Below are 18,354 nucleotides of genomic sequence, written 5' to 3'. Positions count from 1 at the left end.
GACGCACAGACCTTTACAGGCTAGACAATGGCACCCTGACTGCCATTAGGTATCGGGATGAAATCCTTGGACCCATTGTCAGACCCTATGCTGGTGCAGTGGGTCCTGGGTTCCTCCTGGTGCACGACAATGCCTCTAGTGGCAACAGTATGCAGCCAGTTCCTGGAGGATGAAGGAATTAATACCATTGAATGGCCCCCCACGCTTACCTGACCTAAATCCAATAGAATATGTCTGGAATATTATGTTTCGGTTCATTAATGCCACCACATTGCACCTCAGTCTGTTTGGGAGCTCAGTGATGCCCTGGTCCAGATCTGGGAGGAATTACCCCAGGACACCATCCATTGTCAGGCATGCATACAAGCATATGGGGGCCATACAAACTACTGAGTAAAATTTTGAGTTGCTGCAACGAAATTTCAGCAAAATGGACTAGCCTGCTGCATCATTTTTTCACTTCGATTTTCAGGGGGGGCTTTGATTTCAGCCCTCTGTAGGTTGATAATTTTCATTTCCTTCAAACTTTGTGGCATCCCTTCCTTCCTAGCACATTACCCAGTTCATATCAGTATAGATATCCAGTATGAGATTTTTTTCCCCATTGAGATCTGATTTGTTTTCAAAGTGTACCTTTATTTTTTTGAGCAGTGTATAAACAATTATATGAAAAGCAACTTACCATTATTTGATTTACGTTTTGGATGCAAAAAAAAGAAAGAAATGTTACGCAAGGTGTTGGCTGTGTAAGAGTAAATTAAGCCTGCTAAAAAAACTTCCTGTTTCTGAGGTCTGCAGAAAACAAAGCCGCCACAGTTTACGCTAGATTACCAAAAGTATTGGGACGCCTGCCTTTACACACACATGAACGTTAATGGCATCCCAGTTCTAGCCTGTAGGGTTCAATATTGAGTTATCAAACCCTTTGCAGCTACAGTATAACAGCTTTAACTCCTTTGGGAAGGCTGTACACAAGGTTTAGGAGTGTTTATGGGAATGTTTGACCATTCTTCCAGAAGCGCATTTGTGAGGTCAGGCACTGATGTTGGAGGGAGGGCCTGGCTCGCAGTCTCCACTCTAATTCATCCAAAAGGTGTTCAATTGGGTTGAGGTCAGGACTCTGTACTTGCCAGTCAAATTCCTCCACCCAAAACTAACTCATCCATGTCTTTATGAACCTTGCTTTGTGCACTGGTCCAAATCATTTGTTGAAGGGGGATTGTGGTGTTTCAGGGGTTGGGTTTGGCCCCTTAGTTCCAGTGAAGGGAACTCTTAAGGCATCATATATATTAAAAAAGAATAGCGCAACCATGCAAAAGAAATGACTATCAAATATGGAGACCATCCATAAATAAAAATGGGGATTTAGTTCCACCATATGGCCATATCGTTCTCAAGCCCACCACTGCGTCAAAGTACCCCATTATCGGTGGGTCCTACACTATCCTTAAAAAAGGGGTGAATCCAGCCTCTCTTACCCTTGGAGACAACGCTCCTTGCTGGGAAGGTGTGATAATGCACTGCAGGGGACTCCTCCTATATCTACTTGATAGAGGACACCAATAGAGTACAGGTGTGTGTGGGGGATGGGATGCTCAACCCCATAAGTCTGGTCAGACCGAATACATAATAAACAAGCAAAAAATTGGGGGAGCAAACCCTGAACATGTATATCTAAAGCCGGTGCAGCTATGGACCAAGCAACATGTATATTAAAAAAGAATAGCGCAACCATGCAAAAGAAATGACTATCAAATATGGAGACAATCCATAAATAAAAATGGGGATTTTAGACAATTTCATGCTTCCAACTTTGTGGGAACAGTTTAGTGATGGCTCCTTCCTGTTCCAACATGACTGCACACCAGTGCACAAAGCAAGGTCCATAAAGACATGGATGAGCAAGTTTGGGGTGGAGGAACTTGACTGGCCTGCACCTGACCTCAACCCGATAGAACACCTTTGGGGTGAATTAGAGTGGAGACTGTGAGCCAGACCTTCTCGTCCAACATCAGTGCCTAACCTCACAAATGTGCTTCTGGAGGAATGGGTAAACATTCCCATAGACACACTCCTAAACCATGTGGACAGCCTTCCCAGAAGAATTTAAGCTGTTATAGCTGCAAAAGGTGGGCCAACTCAATATTGAACCCTACGGACTATGACTATGATTCCATTAAAGTTCATGTGTGTGTAAAGGCAGGTGTCCCAATACTTTTGGTAATATAGTGTATATGTGACACTCGTTCCATTCTCTACTATTGCTTGAAAAAGTAGCATTCCTATCTGCTGCTATGAAGGGCTTTTCATCATACATTTCTACACTATATGCCCAAAGATCATTGGACATCTGACAATTACATCTATATGAGCTTGTTGGACACTTGTTGGATGGTTTTATTGTTTTTATTGTCTGGGTTCCCAAAGGAGAGATTTTCCATCATTGCTTCACTGAAAATTGCTACTTGGAAAGGAAGTTAGGAGAAATCTCCCCAACAGGAACATAGACAGCAATAAACAACATACATAACACACAGAACCTCTCTATTTAAAGCAAAATAAAAAAAGAAGAAGGTTTTTGGTTAAAGTTTCAATTTTAATGTACTTAGAACTAGGGTTCGACAGATTACCGGCAAAGCCGATATATATCGAAGGCCGATATGCACTTTCCCCGATATATCGGAATCGGCCCCAGAGGTTACTGATATTGCCGACATTTCAGAAAGTGCTTGTACCGGAGTGATGCCTGCAGCTAGAGGCACCACCCCGGTACCGGCATCTATAGCCGACGGTCGGCTGTCTTGTAATGACAACTTATGCGGTTGAGAAGCCGATCGACTGTCATTACAAGGAGTGGGAGGGGACTTCCCCCTCTCCCGCCGCCTTCTGTGGCTCGCCCGAATCTCCCGTCCCACAGGGAGACCCGGGCAACCATCCTGTATGGCCACCAAAGACCCGATCAAAGCCGCATTTGGCTCTGATCGGGTCTCCATGCAAAAACCCAGAAGTGATGTCATGACATCACTTCCAGGTACTCGGCCCCAGATTAAAAAAAATTACAGCATTCAAAACAGCCAAACTTGGCGTTTTGAATGCTTTTAAGTGCAGAGGAGGGGTTTGGGGTCTTTTAGACCACCATATCCCTCCACAAGAGTACCTGTCAAGTAAAAAAAATAAAACATTTTTTAAATGTACGAAAATATCGGCCGATACCGATATGCAATGACCAAAATATCGGTATCGGCAACGAAAAAAACGATATTGGTCGATCACTACTTAGAACTCAGAACCTCTCTGCTAATTCAGTAACTTTTCTTTTCCACTGCTGTTATACTGACACTTGAGTTTTTTCTTTTTGCAGATGGCCCAGAAAATGTGAAAATAATTGGCCAGTCACTCGAAAATTCTGCCATTTTATTAACATGTTCTGCTGATTCTTTTCCACGGCCCAGCTACCAGTGGTTTAATGGAACATATTTAGGTGTCCAGGAGAATACATTCCATATAGATGGAGCACAGGTGGACAATGAGTTGACGTACACATGCGTGGTCAGTAACCCAGTAACTCAGCATACTGCCACAGCTTCTTTATATATGAAAGAGGATACTGGTAAGTCATCAAAGAATTTCCTGACAGATAAGGTACTGTTCAATAGTGACTGGTTTACAGGTTAGAATAAAGTATCCCCTGCGGACACAGCTGATAACTGATCACTGTACAAGCCCGCTGCCAATACCATGTGATTACTGTGATCAATCACAGCAGATTATGTGACAATTATAACCAATGGATGGCTTCCTTTCATGCCATTTAATGTATACAATTGTGTTGCTAGCTGTGATTGGTCACAGTGATCACATGGTTCAGACAGGGCCAAACAGCTCATCTGTACCATGTTATTAGCTTTGACCAATCACAGCTGATCACAACATAAGGCACTGAATGAATCGATTGCATTCAGTAAAATGCTTGAAACAGGAAACAGAGTATTCATTTTTCACTTTGGTTTATATTTGTGTTGTTAGATATTTGAAGAGGTAGCGCTTCACTTTTACTATAGCACTTTTAGTTACTATATGTGGGAACACAGCGGCTGTTAAGCAGTAACCTCAAAAAGTCTGTTAGCTTGATTAAACCCTTTCTTCTAGAATCACATTAAAGCTGGTCATACACTAGCCGAAATATCAGGCAAACTAAAAACGAAAAATCGGCCGTGAGAGCAGACGATCGTGCCATCATGTAATGACTGAATTTCGAATGATAAATCGTTCATTGGACATAAATTAATCCATTTTTCGTTCAGTTTGTCACATATGCCTATTGCTATTGCTAACAGGTCGGCCGAGAAACACATTAACCTTTCAATTTATCGTTCATTTATCATTTGGTCATCTGATTTTCAAAACTGTTGCTTCGATTTTCGGCTCTGAAAAGTTAAAAACGATTTTTTATTTGTGCCCATTCACTGGACGGAAAATGAATGATCGGACCAAATGACAGATTTCGAAGTATTTTTCGGCTAGTGTATGGCCAGCAATAGTAGCGCAGAAGTCTTTATTATCTTTTTGCATTGAATGAACTAGTTTGATTCAGTAAAAATTGTTGCTTATACCAATGAAATTCACTGGTATAAGCAATCATAATGTGTAAGAAAAAAAAATCCATTCGCTGTGAAAGCGCCGTGGTAGTTTTTAAAGAACTGCAAGCTGACAGCTGCAAAGGCTGCCAGACCTTGTAGTTTTCCCATTCACAGACAGTATGACAGCTAGCAGGGGGGAGAAGCTCCTCGCTAGCTGTCAGATTGGGGGGTGCAGGGCCGGTCAGTTCATAAAATATTACATGTTACACCCTGAATATGGATGTAACATGTAACAAGTTATGAAAGGTGAACTTATCCTTTAGGGCCCTTTCACACGGGTGGGGCGCTCGACTGACTGTGTTTTGCTCAGCGGGGATCAATGCACAGATCCCGCTGAGCAGACGGATGACAGCTCTGTCTCCGCTTACTTTGCAGAGAGCTGTCAGAACCCCGCTCTCCTCTATGGGAGATCGGATGAAAACGGTCCACCTGTCCGTATTCATCCGATCTTATCCGATCAAATTCTCCAGACGGATGGAAAATAGGGTTTCCATCCATCCGGATTTCACAGACAGGATCGGATCGGATAGCGGCGGGTGTCAGCGGAGAGGTCACCGCTGACATCCACTGCTCCAAAGGGCTGCATTGAGCATCCGATCGGGTCCGCCTGAAAAACTGACAGACGGACCTGATCGGAAAGCCCTTAAGCATTGACAAAATAATCTGGAAGCTGATTGGTTTCTATGCAGAGGATTCACCAGATTTTGAACTCTTCAGTTTTTGTAAATAAAACCCAATGTGAATGTTTACCAGTAGTTGCATTACCTGGTACACATTTATCCTATTGCAAATATAGTGAGTGGGGCAGTGGAAAAGTGGAAAAATCCCACCAACTCTGACTTGGGAGAATATCTATTACTTCTTCACTGGGCAAATGACCCAGAGCCTCATTGATGCATATACTCCTTTAGGTGCACTGTGGGAACATCGCTCAACCGTGTCAAAACATATTATGCATTCGTGCAATAGAATGTGGATTTAGTGGTTTATAAACTATGCTGGGATGATTTAACTGAAATCAGGACACAGAAAAAAAAAAAAACGTTTTGACGTTACAGGAGAATGTCCATTATATATTTGGTTTAATTTTTTGGATTTAGATACAGTTTTATTAATTTTTTTTATTTTCTTTGTTTTTTGACAGTTGTTTTGTTAACCTCTTCTGGACCGCCCGCCGCAGCAGATTTACTGCGGCAGGCAGCCCCTCCTACGCGAACCGACGTAACTGTACGTTGGTGTGCACGCCTGCAGCTAGGGGGCGAGTGCGCGCCACCACCGCTGGCGCGCTCCTGCCCCCACTCCACAGCAATGCATGGGGCCGGCATCTCCGATTGCCGCCGGGCACCTGCAATCATAAATCTTTTCCGTAGTTAGTAGATGCGATAACTCCAATCAAAATACGCTTATTGCAATTTTTTTTTTTACCAAAAATATGTAGCAGAAAACAAATTGGCCTAAAATGTTTAAAAAAATTGATTTTTTTTTTTTTTTGGGAATGTTATTTTCAGAATTGTCGCAGTTTTTTTGTTTATAGCGCAAAAAATAAAAATCGCACAGGTGATCAAATACCACCAAAAGAAAGCTCTATTTGTGGGAAAAAAAGGACATTAATTGTATTTAGGTACAGTGTTGCATGACTGCGCAATTGTCCGGTAAAGTAACACATTGCTAAATCGCAAAAAATGGCCTGGTCATTAAGGGGGCAAATCCTTCCGGTCCAGAAGTGGTTAATTTACACTCAGATGCTTTAAAAGCACTAATTCGCCTTTTTCTCTTGTTCTTTCTTACTATCTGTACTATTTTGTCCCACAGCTACAAAGTTATGTCAGACCTCTAGAAGTGGACTTGGCGGTGGGGAAATTGCTGGAATTGTGATTGGCGCGGTGTTTGGGATACTCATCCTTGAAGTCATTGTGTACTTTGTTCTAAAGGCAAAAAGAAGTATAGTATTCTTTTTCTATCCCTGTTTGAGTTCATCATAAAATGTCATTTATTTTTGATCAGATCAGTATTGGGACAGTTATGTAAAACCCTTAAATAAGGATGTATTGAATAGAAAGTAATCGGTCAGGTATCTAAATTAACCACTTGCCACAACTATTTACTGCCGTTCCTGGGCAAAGCGACGTAGACCTACAGTACGTTGCTGGCTTGCCCACAAACCTGTAGGGGGCGAGCACGCGCCGCCTGCGGCGCGCTCCCGCCCCCGCTCGTTCCCTGCCTAGCCCGCGCGTGTGACCGGCGGCTCCGATGTCCGCCGGCTACTTGCGATCTTCCACAGGAGAGGGAGAAAGACAGACGTAATGTGATGTAAACAGCATTTTTAGCATTGTAAAACTCTGACATTCACAGACATCACTAGGCATGATGGGAATTGTAGTTCCTGAATAACTGTATGGCCATAGTTTGGAGTCCCGTGCTATAGCGGTTGCACAGGCAGTCCAACTTCTCCAGGATGGCATATCAATTCGTGCCATTGCCAGAAGGTTTGCTGTGTCTCCCAGCACAGTCTCAAGGGTATGGAGGAGATTCCAGGAGACAGGCAGTTACTCTAGGAGAGCTGGGCAGGGCCATAAAAGGTCCTTAACCCATTAGCAGGACCGGTATCTGCTCCTTTATGGAAGGAGGAACAGAATCAGCACTGCCAGAGCCCTACAAAATGACCTCCAGCAGCACACTGGTGTGAATGTCTCTGACTAAACAATCAGATACAGCCTTCATGAGGGTGGCCTGAGGGCCTGACATCCTCTAGTGGGCCCTGTGCTCACTGCCCGCCACGGTGGAGCTCGATTGGCATTTGCCATTGAACACCACAATTGACAGGTCCGCCACTGGCGCCCTGTGCTTTTCACAGATGAGAGCAAATTCACCCTGAGCACATGTGACAGATGTAAAAGGGTCTGGAGAAGCCATGGAGAATGTTCTGCTGCCTGTAACATTGTTCAGCATGACCGGTTCGGTGGGGGGTCAGAGATGGCCTGGGGAGGCATATCCAGGCTAGACAATTGCACCCTGGCTGCCATTAGGTATCAGGATGAAATCCTTGGACCCATTGTCAGACCCTATGCTGATGCAGTGGGTCCTGGGTTCCTCCTGGTGCACGACAATGCTCAGCCTCATGTGGCAAGAGTATGCAGCCAGTTCCTGGGGGGTGAAGGAATTGATACCATTGAATGGCCCCCATGCTTGCCTGACCTAAATCCAATAGAACACCTCTGGGACATTATGTTTCCGCCCATCGATGCTGCCAGGTTGCATCTCGGTCTGTTCAGGAGCTCAGTGATGCCCTGGTGCAGATCTGGGAGGAAATATCCCAGGACACCATCCATCGTCTCATTTGGAGCATGCCCCAACATTGTCAGGCATGCATACAAGCACATGGGGGCCATACAAACTACAGAGTACCATTTTGAGTTGCTGCAATAAAATTCCAGCAAAATATACTAGCCTGCTGCATCATTTCTTCACTTTGGTTTTTGGGGTGTCTTTGAATTCAGCTCTCTTAGGTTGATAATCTACATTTTCATCCTTTCGTTTCTAACACATTACCCAGTCCATATCAGTATAGATATACAGCATGATATTTTCCCAATCTAATGTGTTTTCAGAGTGTTTCTTTTTTTTGAGCAGTGTATATAATATACAGTATATATATATATATATATATATATATATATATATATATATATATATATATATATATAAAATCCAAAAGATAAGGCAGCACTGACCGGAATTAAAGGTGAACACTTGGTGAATACATTTTATTTTGACGAGGAACCACCTCATCTTCCTCAGAACCTTCCGTGGTCCTTAGGAAGAAGAGCATGTGCCTTCTCGAAAATAAACATTATCGCTGAGTGTTCACCTTTTAAATCCAGTGAGTGCCACCTTATCTTTCGGATTATATGCTTTGCTGAGCACTCAGGCCCATTTTCTCAGGGGTTTGTGTGTAGTTGTGTGCAGTAGCAAATACTGGATTGTATAATATGTTATGCTATTGCTTTAATAAGATTTTATTAAGTGATCTTCTTCATTGTATTTTTTCTTTTTTTTTCTATTTAGAATTGTATTTTATTAATTGTGTTTTTTTTTAAAACAATTATTTTACACCACTTGCCATGCACCTTCTTTTTAGAAACTCCAAGAAGTTCAGTGTATGAGAATGCATATGTTCCTGAACAACACGATTATGAAATGACTATGCCAGGAACTCAGGTAATAGTTATTATTATTATTATTATTATTATTATTATTATTATTATTATGTGTAACAAAATAGCAGGTTAAAGGGATTGTAAAGGCAGAAGGTTTTATTTTTATCCTAATGAGTTCTATGCATTAAGATAAAAAAAACATTCTGTGTGCAGCAGCCTCCCCTTAGCCCCTCTAATACTTACCTGAGCCCATCTTTATCCAGGGATGTTGCAAAAATATCTCAGCTGCCTGGAACTCCCCTCCTCATTGGCTGAGACAACAGCACGGAGCGATTGGCTCCCGCTGCTGTCAATCAAAGTCAGTCAGCCAATCCGGAGAGAGAGGGGATGAGGCCTGGTCGGAGCTCCGTGTCTGAATGGACACAGGGAGCTGTGACTCAGCTCAGGTGCCCCCACAGCAAGCACTCAACAGGAGAAAGGGGCCAGCGGCACAGAAGAGGGACCCGAGAACAGGAGGATCCGGGCCACTCTGTGCAAAAAACCAACTGCATAGAGCAGGTAAGTATTAAAAAAAAAAAAATGAGACTTTACAATCACTTTACCCACTTGTCGACTGCCTCACGCAGATTTACTGCTGCAGGACGGCTAGGCTGCGCATAATGACGTAGATCTACGTGATTATGTGCACGTGGATTCGGCGGCGCGCACGTGCCACCGGAGCCACGCTCCCGCTGTGATTAGACACAGCAATAGTCAGATCGCCTCCGGCCTCCCGCGATCTTTGGCTAAAATGACAGAAGAGCCGCCTGCTTTGTTTACATAGAATGACAGAGGAGCCGCCTGCTTATGTAAACAAAGCAGGCGGGTCTTCTGTCAGAGAGGCAGGGAAAGATTGTGTGATTTAGCTAAGCTGAATCACCGATATCTCCCAGCCTCTGTCCAACCCATCCCCCCACACAGTCAGTAAGCACTATTAAACATACACTTAACCCCTTTGATCACCCCCAGTGTTAACCCCTTCCCTGCCAGTGTCATTTATACAGTAACAGTGCATATTTCTTAGCACTAAAGTATTAATGTCACTGGTCCCCAAAAAGTGTCAAAAACGTCTCTTAGATGTCCGATCTGTCCGCCGCAATGTCGCAGTCCCACTAAAAATCGCTGATCGCCACCATTACTAATAAGAATGTACATAAATAAAAAGTCCAAACATCTATCCCGTAGTTTGTAAATGCTATAACTTTTGCGCAAAACAATTAAAATACGCTTTTTGGGATTTTTTGGTTACCAAAAACATGTAGCAGAATACAAATTGGCCTAAACTGATAAAAGAAATTTTATTTATTTTAATTTTTTTATTGGGAATGTTTTATAGCAGAAAGTAAAAAATATTGTGTTTTTTTCAAAATCGTTGGTTATTTTTGTTTATAGCGCAAAATCTAAAAACCGCAGAGTTGATCAAATACCACCAAATAAAAGGTCTATTTGTGGGGGAAAATAGGTACAGCATCGCACGGCTGTGCAATTGTCAGTTAAAGCAAGGTAGTGCCCAATCACAAAAAATGGCCTGGTCATTAAGGGGGCTGAAGTGGTTAAAGTCCAAAAAACTGCCATTTTTTTTTATTTTTCGTTCCCTTATTTTAAATATAAAAAAGTAACCCTTATTGAAACGTACCAAGCCAATGCTAGGCTGGTGACCCAGGACCCAGTAAAAAGAGCATACATACCCCTGATATATTTTTACCATCCCTTCAAACATAATAAAAAATGAGGTTTATCTTTGCATATAATCATAAAAAAAAAAAAATCCATGCATTGTGGCAGAGCTGTGTAAATCTCAGACCTGGATAGATGGATAAATAAGTCCCTTGGCTGGTAAAGCAGCTCCCTTATGTGTATTTAGCGGCTTGCCTGGTGTTCAGATTTTGCATTACAAAAACGTAAAACATGTCATTTGTGCAGAAAACAATCAAGGGAACCGATCTAAAGGAATGAACTTGAATAGTGTTGAGCGAACACGGACTGTATTATTCGTGTTCGTACCGAATAATTGGATTTTTTTTACCCGAACACGGACACGGACACTTTACTGTATGTTCGGGTAAAAATCCGTGTTCGGTCGTTTTATTTCCGGGTTTTGCATGCTTTGGCGCTCTTTTCATGGCGGGCTTTCAACAGCCAATCAACAATCGTTTAACTGGTGTGCCTTAAGCCATCCCAGCCATGCCTGCAAATGTCTTAGTAGCTGTGATTGGCCGTCTGAAGCATGTGACCAAGTCTTTATAAGTTCGAGGCAGCCGCCGCAGCAGCGTCATTCTGCTGCTTAGCTAAGGGACAGAGCACACATCAATGTGCTGGCTGCTGATTAGGGAAAGATAGGCAGGAAAAAACCATTTGTGTCCGGATAGAATTGAGGGACAGGTCGGAGTGTTTAGGCAGGGCGAGTTGTAGGCATTTTAGGGATAGAGTCTGCTGAATTATAGGGTCAGTGTCTTCTACAAACTACAATCGATATTGCTGTGTGGGGGGTGGGGTGAATCTGCACTCAATCCTGATCTACGATCTCTTCTCAATCCTGTTAGGGACAGAGTCTGCTGAATTTTAGGGAAACAGTGTTCTACAAACTACAATCGATATTGCTGTGTGGTGTGGGATTGGAGATAGGCAGGTGTCAGTGATCCACATCCATTTTTCTGTGTGTGAGCTGCAGTGAACACAATCTTTTTGGGCTGCAGTGAACACAATCTTTTTGGGCTGCAGTGAACACAATCTTTTTGGGCTGCAGTGAACACAATCTTTTTGGGGTGCAGTGAACAAAATCTTTTTGGGGTGCAGTGAACACAATCCTTTTTGGTGTGCAGTGAACACAATCTTTGTGGGGTGCAGTGAACAAAATCCTTTGTGGGGTGCAGTGAACACAATCTTTTTGGGGTGCAGTGAACAAAATCCTTTTTGGGGTGCAGTGAACAACATCCTTTTTGGGGTGCAGTGAACACAATCTTTTTGGGGTGCAGTGAACAAAATCCTTTGTGGGGTGCAGTGAACACAATCTTTTTGGGGTGCAGTGAACACAATCTTTTTGGGGTGGAGTGAACAACATCCTTTTTGGGGTGCAGTGAACAAAATCCTTTTTGGGGTGCAGTGAACAAAATCATTTTTGGGGTGCAGTGAACACAATCTTTTTGGGGTGCAGTGAACACAATCTTTGTGGGGTGCAGTGAACACAATCTTTTTGGGGTGGAGTGAACAACATCCTTTTTGGGGTGCAGTGAACAACATCCTTTTTGGGGTGCAGTGAACACAATCTTTTTGGGGTGCAGTGAACACAATCTTTGTGGGGTACAGTGAACAGAATCTTTGTGGGGTGCAGTGAACACAATCTTTGGGGGGTACAGTGAACACAATCTTTTTGGGGTGCAGTGAACACAATCTTTGTGGGGTGCAGTGAACACAATCTTTTTGGGGTGGAGTGAACAAAATCATTTTTGGGGTGCAGTGAACAACATCCTTTTTGGGGTGCAGTGATCAAAATCCTTTTTGGGGTGCAGTGAACACAATCTTTTTGGGGTGCAGTGAACAAAATCCTTTGTGGGGTGCAGTGAACAGAATCTTTGTGGGGTGCAGTGAACACAATCTTTGGGGGGGTACAGTGAACACAATCTTTTTGGGGTGCAGTGAACACAATCTTTGTGGGGTGCAGTGAACACAATCTTTGGGGGGGTACAGTGAACACAATCTTTTTGGGGTGCAGTGAACAACATCCTTTTAGGGTGCAGTGAACACAATCTTTGTGGGGTGCAGTGAACAACATCCTTTTAGGGTGCAGTGAACACAATCTTTGTGGGGTACAGTGAACAGAATCTTTGTGGGGTGCAGTGAACACAATCTTTGGGGGGTACAGTGAACACAATCTTTGTGAGGTGCAGTGAACACAATCTTTGTGGGGTGCAGTGAACACAATCATTGTGGGGTGCAGTGAACTCAATCTTTGTGGGGTACAGTGAACACAATCTCATACTTCTGAAGATTTGAGGGTGCTGCCTGTTCCATACTCCCCCTACTCCTCATCTAGCCTTTTAGGGGTACAAACAATAGTAATTGGGGCCTAGTGTGGTTGTGTACGTGTGATATACATACACTTTTTTTGGATCATATTTTCTATTCCGCTATTTAATCAAAAACCTTTGGGGATCAGTTAAATTGGGGGATAGTCTGTGTTGGTACGTGTGAGAGAGATCCACCTTTCCAAGTTGTTGGGGTTCATCTCATACTTCTGAAGGTTTGAGGGTGCTGCCTGTTCCATACTCCCCCTACTCCTAGCCTTTTAGGGGTACAAACAATAGTAATTGGGGCCTAGTGTGGTTGTGTACGTGTGATATACATACACTTTTTTTGGATCATATTTTCTATTCCGCTATTTAATCAAAAACCTTTGGGGATCAGTTAAATTGGGGGATAGTCTGTGTTGGTACGTGTGAGAGAGATCCACCTTTCCAAGTTGTTGGGGTTCATCTCATACTTCTGAAGGTTTGAGGGTGCTGCCTGTTCCATACCCCCCCTACTCCTCATCTAGCCTTTTAGGGGTACAAACAATAGTAATTGGGGCCTAGTGTGGTTGTGTACGTGTGATATACATACACTTTTTTTGGATCATATTTTCTATTCCGCTATTTAATCAAAAACCTTTGGGGATCAGTTAAATTGGGGGATAGTCTGTGTTGGTACGTGTGAGAGAGATCCACCTTTCCAAGTTGTTGGGGTTCATCTCATACTTCTGAAGGTTTGAGGGTGCTGCCTGTTCCATACTCCCCCTACTCCTCATCTAGCCTTTTAGGGGTACAAACAATAGTAATTGGGGCCTAGTGTGGTTGTGTACGTGTGATATACATACACTTTTTTTGGATCATATTTTCTATTCCGCTATTTAATCAAAAACCTTTGGGGATCAGTTAAATTGGGGGATAGTCTGTGTTGGTACGTGTGAGAGAGATCCACCTTTCCAAGTTGTTGGGGTTCATCTCATACTTCTGAAGGTTTGAGGGTGCTGCCTGTTCCATACCCCCCCTACTCCTCATCTAGCCTTTTAGGGGTACAAACAATAGTAATTGGGGCCTAGTGTGGTTGTGTACGTGTGATATACATACACTTTTTTTGGATCATATTTTCTATTCCGCTATTTAATCAAAAACCTTTGGGGATCAGTTAAATTGGGGGATAGTCTGTGTTGGTACGTGTGAGAGAGATCCACCTTTCCAAGTTTTTGGGGTTCATCTCATACTTCTGAAGATTTGAGGGTGCTGCCTGTTCCATACCCCCCCTACTCCTCATCTAGCCTTTTAGGGGTACAAACAATAGTAATTGGGGCCTAGTGTGGTTGTGTACGTGTGATATACATACACTTTTTTTGGATCATATTTTCTATTCCGCTATTTAATCAAAAACCTTTGGGGATCAGTTAAATTGGGGGATAGTCTGTGTTGGTACGTGTGAGAGAGATCCACCTTTCCAAGTTGTTGGGGTTCATCTCATACTTCTGAAGGTTTGAGGGTGCTGCCTGTTCCATACCCCCCCTACTCCTCATCTAGCCTTTTAGGGGTACAAACAATAGTAATTGGGGCCTAGTGTGGTTGTGTACGTGTGATATACATACACTTTTTTTGGATCATATTTTCTATTCCGCTATTTAATCAAAAACCTTTGGGGATCAGTTAAATTGGGGGATAGTCTGTGTTGGTACGTGTGAGAGAGATCCACCTTTCCAAGTTGTTGGGGTTCATCTCATACTTCTGAAGGTTTGAGGGTGCTGCCTGTTCCATACTCCCCCTACTCCTAGCCTTTTAGGGGTACAAACAATAGTAATTGGGGCCTAGTGTGGTTGTGTACGTGTGATATACATACACTTTTTTTGGATCATATTTTCTATTCCGCTATTTAATCAAAAACCTTTGGGGATCAGTTAAATTGGGGGATAGTCTGTGTTGGTACGTGTGAGAGAGATCCACCTTTCCAAGTTGTTGGGGTTCATCTCATACTTCTGAAGGTTTGAGGGTGCTGCCTGTTCCATACCCCTCCTACTCCTCATCTAGCCTTTTAGGGGTACAAACAATAGTAATTGGGGCCTAGTGTGGTTGTGTACGTGTGATATACATACACTTTTTTTGGATCATATTTTCTATTCCGCTATTTAATCAAAAACCTTTGGGGATCAGTTAAATTGGGGGATAGTCTGTGTTGGTACGTGTGAGAGAGATCCACCTTTCCAAGTTGTTGGGGTTCATCTCATACTTCTGAAGGTTTGAGGGTGCTGCCTGTTCCATACTCCCCCTACTCCTAGCCTTTTAGGGGTACAAACAATAGTAATTGGGGCCTAGTGTGGTTGTGTACGTGTGATATACATACACTTTTTTTGGATCATATTTTCTATTCCGCTATTTAATCAAAAACCTTTGGGGATCAGTTAAATTGGGGGATAGTCTGTGTTGGTACGTGTGAGAGAGATCCACCTTTCCAAGTTGTTGGGGTTCATCTCATACTTCTGAAGGTTTGAGGGTGCTGCCTGTTCCATACCCCCCCTACTCCTCATCTAGCCTTTTAGGGGTACAAACAATAGTAATTGGGGCCTAGTGTGGTTGTGTACGTGTGAGATACATACACTTTTTTTGGATCATATTTTCTATTCCGCTATTTAATCAAAAACCTTTGGGGATCAGTTAAATTGGGGGATAGTCTGTGTTGGTACGTGTGAGAGAGATCCACCTTTCCAAGTTGTTGGGGTTCATCTCATACTTCTGAAGGTTTGAGGGTGCTGCCTGTTCCATACCCCCCCTACTCCTCATCTAGCCTTTTAGGGGTACAAACAATAGTAATTGGGGCCTAGTGTGGTTGTGTACGTGTGATATACATACACTTTTTTTGGATCATATTTTCTATTCCGCTATTTAATCAAAAACCTTTGGGGATCAGTTAAATTGGGGGATAGTCTGTGTTGGTACGTGTGAGAGAGATCCACCTTTCCAAGTTGTTGGGGTTCATCTCATACTTCTGAAGGTTTGAGGGTGCTGCCTGTTCCATACCCCCCCTACTCCTCATCTAGCCTTTTAGGGGTACAAACAATAGTAATTGGGGCCTAGTGTGGTTGTGTACGTGTGATATACATACACTTTTTTTGGATCATATTTTCTATTCCGCTATTTAATCAAAAACCTTTGGGGATCAGTTAAATTGGGGGATAGTCTGTGTTGGTACGTGTGAGAGAGATCCACCTTTCCAAGTTGTTGGGGTTCATCTCATACTTCTGAAGGTTTGAGGGTGCTGCCTGTTCCATACTCCCCCTACTCCTCATCTAGCCTTTTAGGGGTACAAACAATAGTAATTGGGGCCTAGTGTGGTTGTGTACGTGTGATATACATACACTTTTTTTGGATCATATTTTCTATTCCGCTATTTAATCAAAAACCTTTGGGGATCAGTTAAATTGGGGGATAGTCTGTGTTGGTACGTGTGAGAGAGATCCACCTTTCCAAGTTGTTGGGGTTCATCTCATACTTCTGAAGGTTTGAGGGTGCTGCCTGTTCCATACCCCCCCTACTCCTCATCTAGCCTTTTAGGGGTACAAACAATAGTAATTGGGGCCTAGTGTGGTTGTGTACGTGTGATATACATACACTTTTTTTGGATCATATTTTCTATTCCGCTATTTAATCAAAAACCTTTGGGGATCAGTTAAATTGGGGGATAGTCTGTGTTGGTACGTGTGAGAGAGATCCACCTTTCCAAGTTGTTGGGGTTCATCTCATACTTCTGAAGGTTTGAGGGTGCTGCCTGTTCCATACCCCCCCTACTCCTCATCTAGCCTTTTAGGGGTACAAACAATAGTAATTGGGGCCTAGTGTGGTTGTGTACGTGTGATATACATACACTTTTTTTGGATCATATTTTCTATTCCGCTATTTAATCAAAAACCTTTGGGGATCAGTTAAATTGGGGGATAGTCTGTGTTGGTACGTGTGAGAGAGATCCACCTTTCCAAGTTTTTGGGGTTCATCTCATACTTCTGAAGATTTGAGGGTGCTGCCTGTTCCATACCCCCCCTACTCCTCATCTAGCCTTTTAGGGGTACAAACAATAGTAATTGGGGCCTAGTGTGGTTGTGTACGTGTGATATACATACACTTTTTTTGGATCATATTTTCTATTCCGCTATTTAATCAAAAACCTTTGGGGATCAGTTAAATTGGGGGATAGTCTGTGTTGGTACGTGTGAGAGAGATCCACCTTTCCAAGTTGTTGGGGTTCATCTCATACTTCTGAAGGTTTGAGGGTGCTGCCTGTTCCATACCCCCCCTACTCCTCATCTAGCCTTTTAGGGGTACAAACAATAGTAATTGGGGCCTAGTGTGGTTGTGTACGTGTGATATACATACACTTTTTTTGGATCATATTTTCTATTCCGCTATTTAATCAAAAACCTTTGGGGATCAGTTAAATTGGGGGATAGTCTGTGTTGGTACGTGTGAGAGAGATCCACCTTTCCAAGTTGTTGGGGTTCATCTCATACTTCTGAAGGTTTGAGGGTGCTGCCTGTTCCATACCCCCCCTACTCCTCATCTAGCCTTTTAGGGGTACAAACAATAGTAATTGGGGCCTAGTGTGGTTGTGTACGTGTGATATACATACACTTTTTTTGGATCATATTTTCTATTCCGCTATTTAATCAAAAACCTTTGGGGATCAGTTAAATTGGGGGATAGTCTGTGTTGGTACGTGTGAGAGAGATCCACCTTTCCAAGTTGTTGGGGTTCATCTCATACTTCTGAAGGTTTGAGGGTGCTGCCTGTTCCATACTCCCCCTACTCCTAGCCTTTTAGGGGTACAAACAATAGTAATTGGGGCCTAGTGTGGTTGTGTACGTGTGATATACATACACTTTTTTTGGATCATATTTTCTATTCCGCTATTTAATCAAAAACCTTTGGGGATCAGTTAAATTGGGGGATAGTCTGTGTTGGTACGTGTGAGAGAGATCCACCTTTCCAAGTTGTTGGGGTTCATCTCATACTTCTGAAGGTTTGAGGGTGCTGCCTGTTCCATACCCCCCCTACTCCTCATCTAGCCTTTTAGGGGTACAAACAATAGTAATTGGGGCCTAGTGTGGTTGTGTACGTGTGAGATACATACACTTTTTTTGGATCATATTTTCTATTCCGCTATTTAATCAAAAACCTTTGGGGATCAGTTAAATTGGGGGATAGTCTGTGTTGGTACGTGTGAGAGAGATCCACCTTTCCAAGTTGTTGGGGTTCATCTCATACTTCTGAAGGTTTGAGGGTGCTGCCTGTTCCATACCCCCCCTACTCCTCATCTAGCCTTTTAGGGGTACAAACAATAGTAATTGGGGCCTAGTGTGGTTGTGTACGTGTGATATACATACACTTTTTTTGGATCATATTTTCTATTCCGCTATTTAATCAAAAACCTTTGGGGATCAGTTAAATTGGGGGATAGTCTGTGTTGGTACGTGTGAGAGAGATCCACCTTTCCAAGTTGTTGGGGTTCAT

The 18,354-nt window shown here is 42.9% G+C and overlaps 1 protein-coding gene across 2 annotated transcripts in view; it reads left to right on the top strand.

Annotated features, from left to right (window-relative positions):
• Positions 1–18,354, top strand: part of LOC309568021 (cell adhesion molecule CEACAM8-like) — a 62,514-nt gene that overhangs the window by 36,214 nt on the left and 7,946 nt on the right. For both annotated transcript variants that reach the window (XM_082273595.1, XM_082273594.1), the window contains exons 4-6: positions 3,362–3,610; positions 6,453–6,581; positions 8,779–8,858. In XM_082273595.1, the coding sequence (XP_082129721.1) occupies positions 3,362–3,610; positions 6,453–6,581; positions 8,779–8,858 (458 nt within the window). The remainder of the gene's footprint in view (positions 1–3,361; positions 3,611–6,452; positions 6,582–8,778; positions 8,859–18,354) is intronic.

This window comes from Pelophylax lessonae (assembly GCF_965119305.1).
Source record: "Pelophylax lessonae genome assembly, chromosome: 12".
NCBI classification, from domain to species: domain Eukaryota; kingdom Metazoa; phylum Chordata; class Amphibia; order Anura; family Ranidae; genus Pelophylax; species Pelophylax lessonae.
The sequence above is the reverse complement of the archived record's forward strand: the minus strand, read 5'-3'. Positions and strand labels throughout refer to the sequence as shown.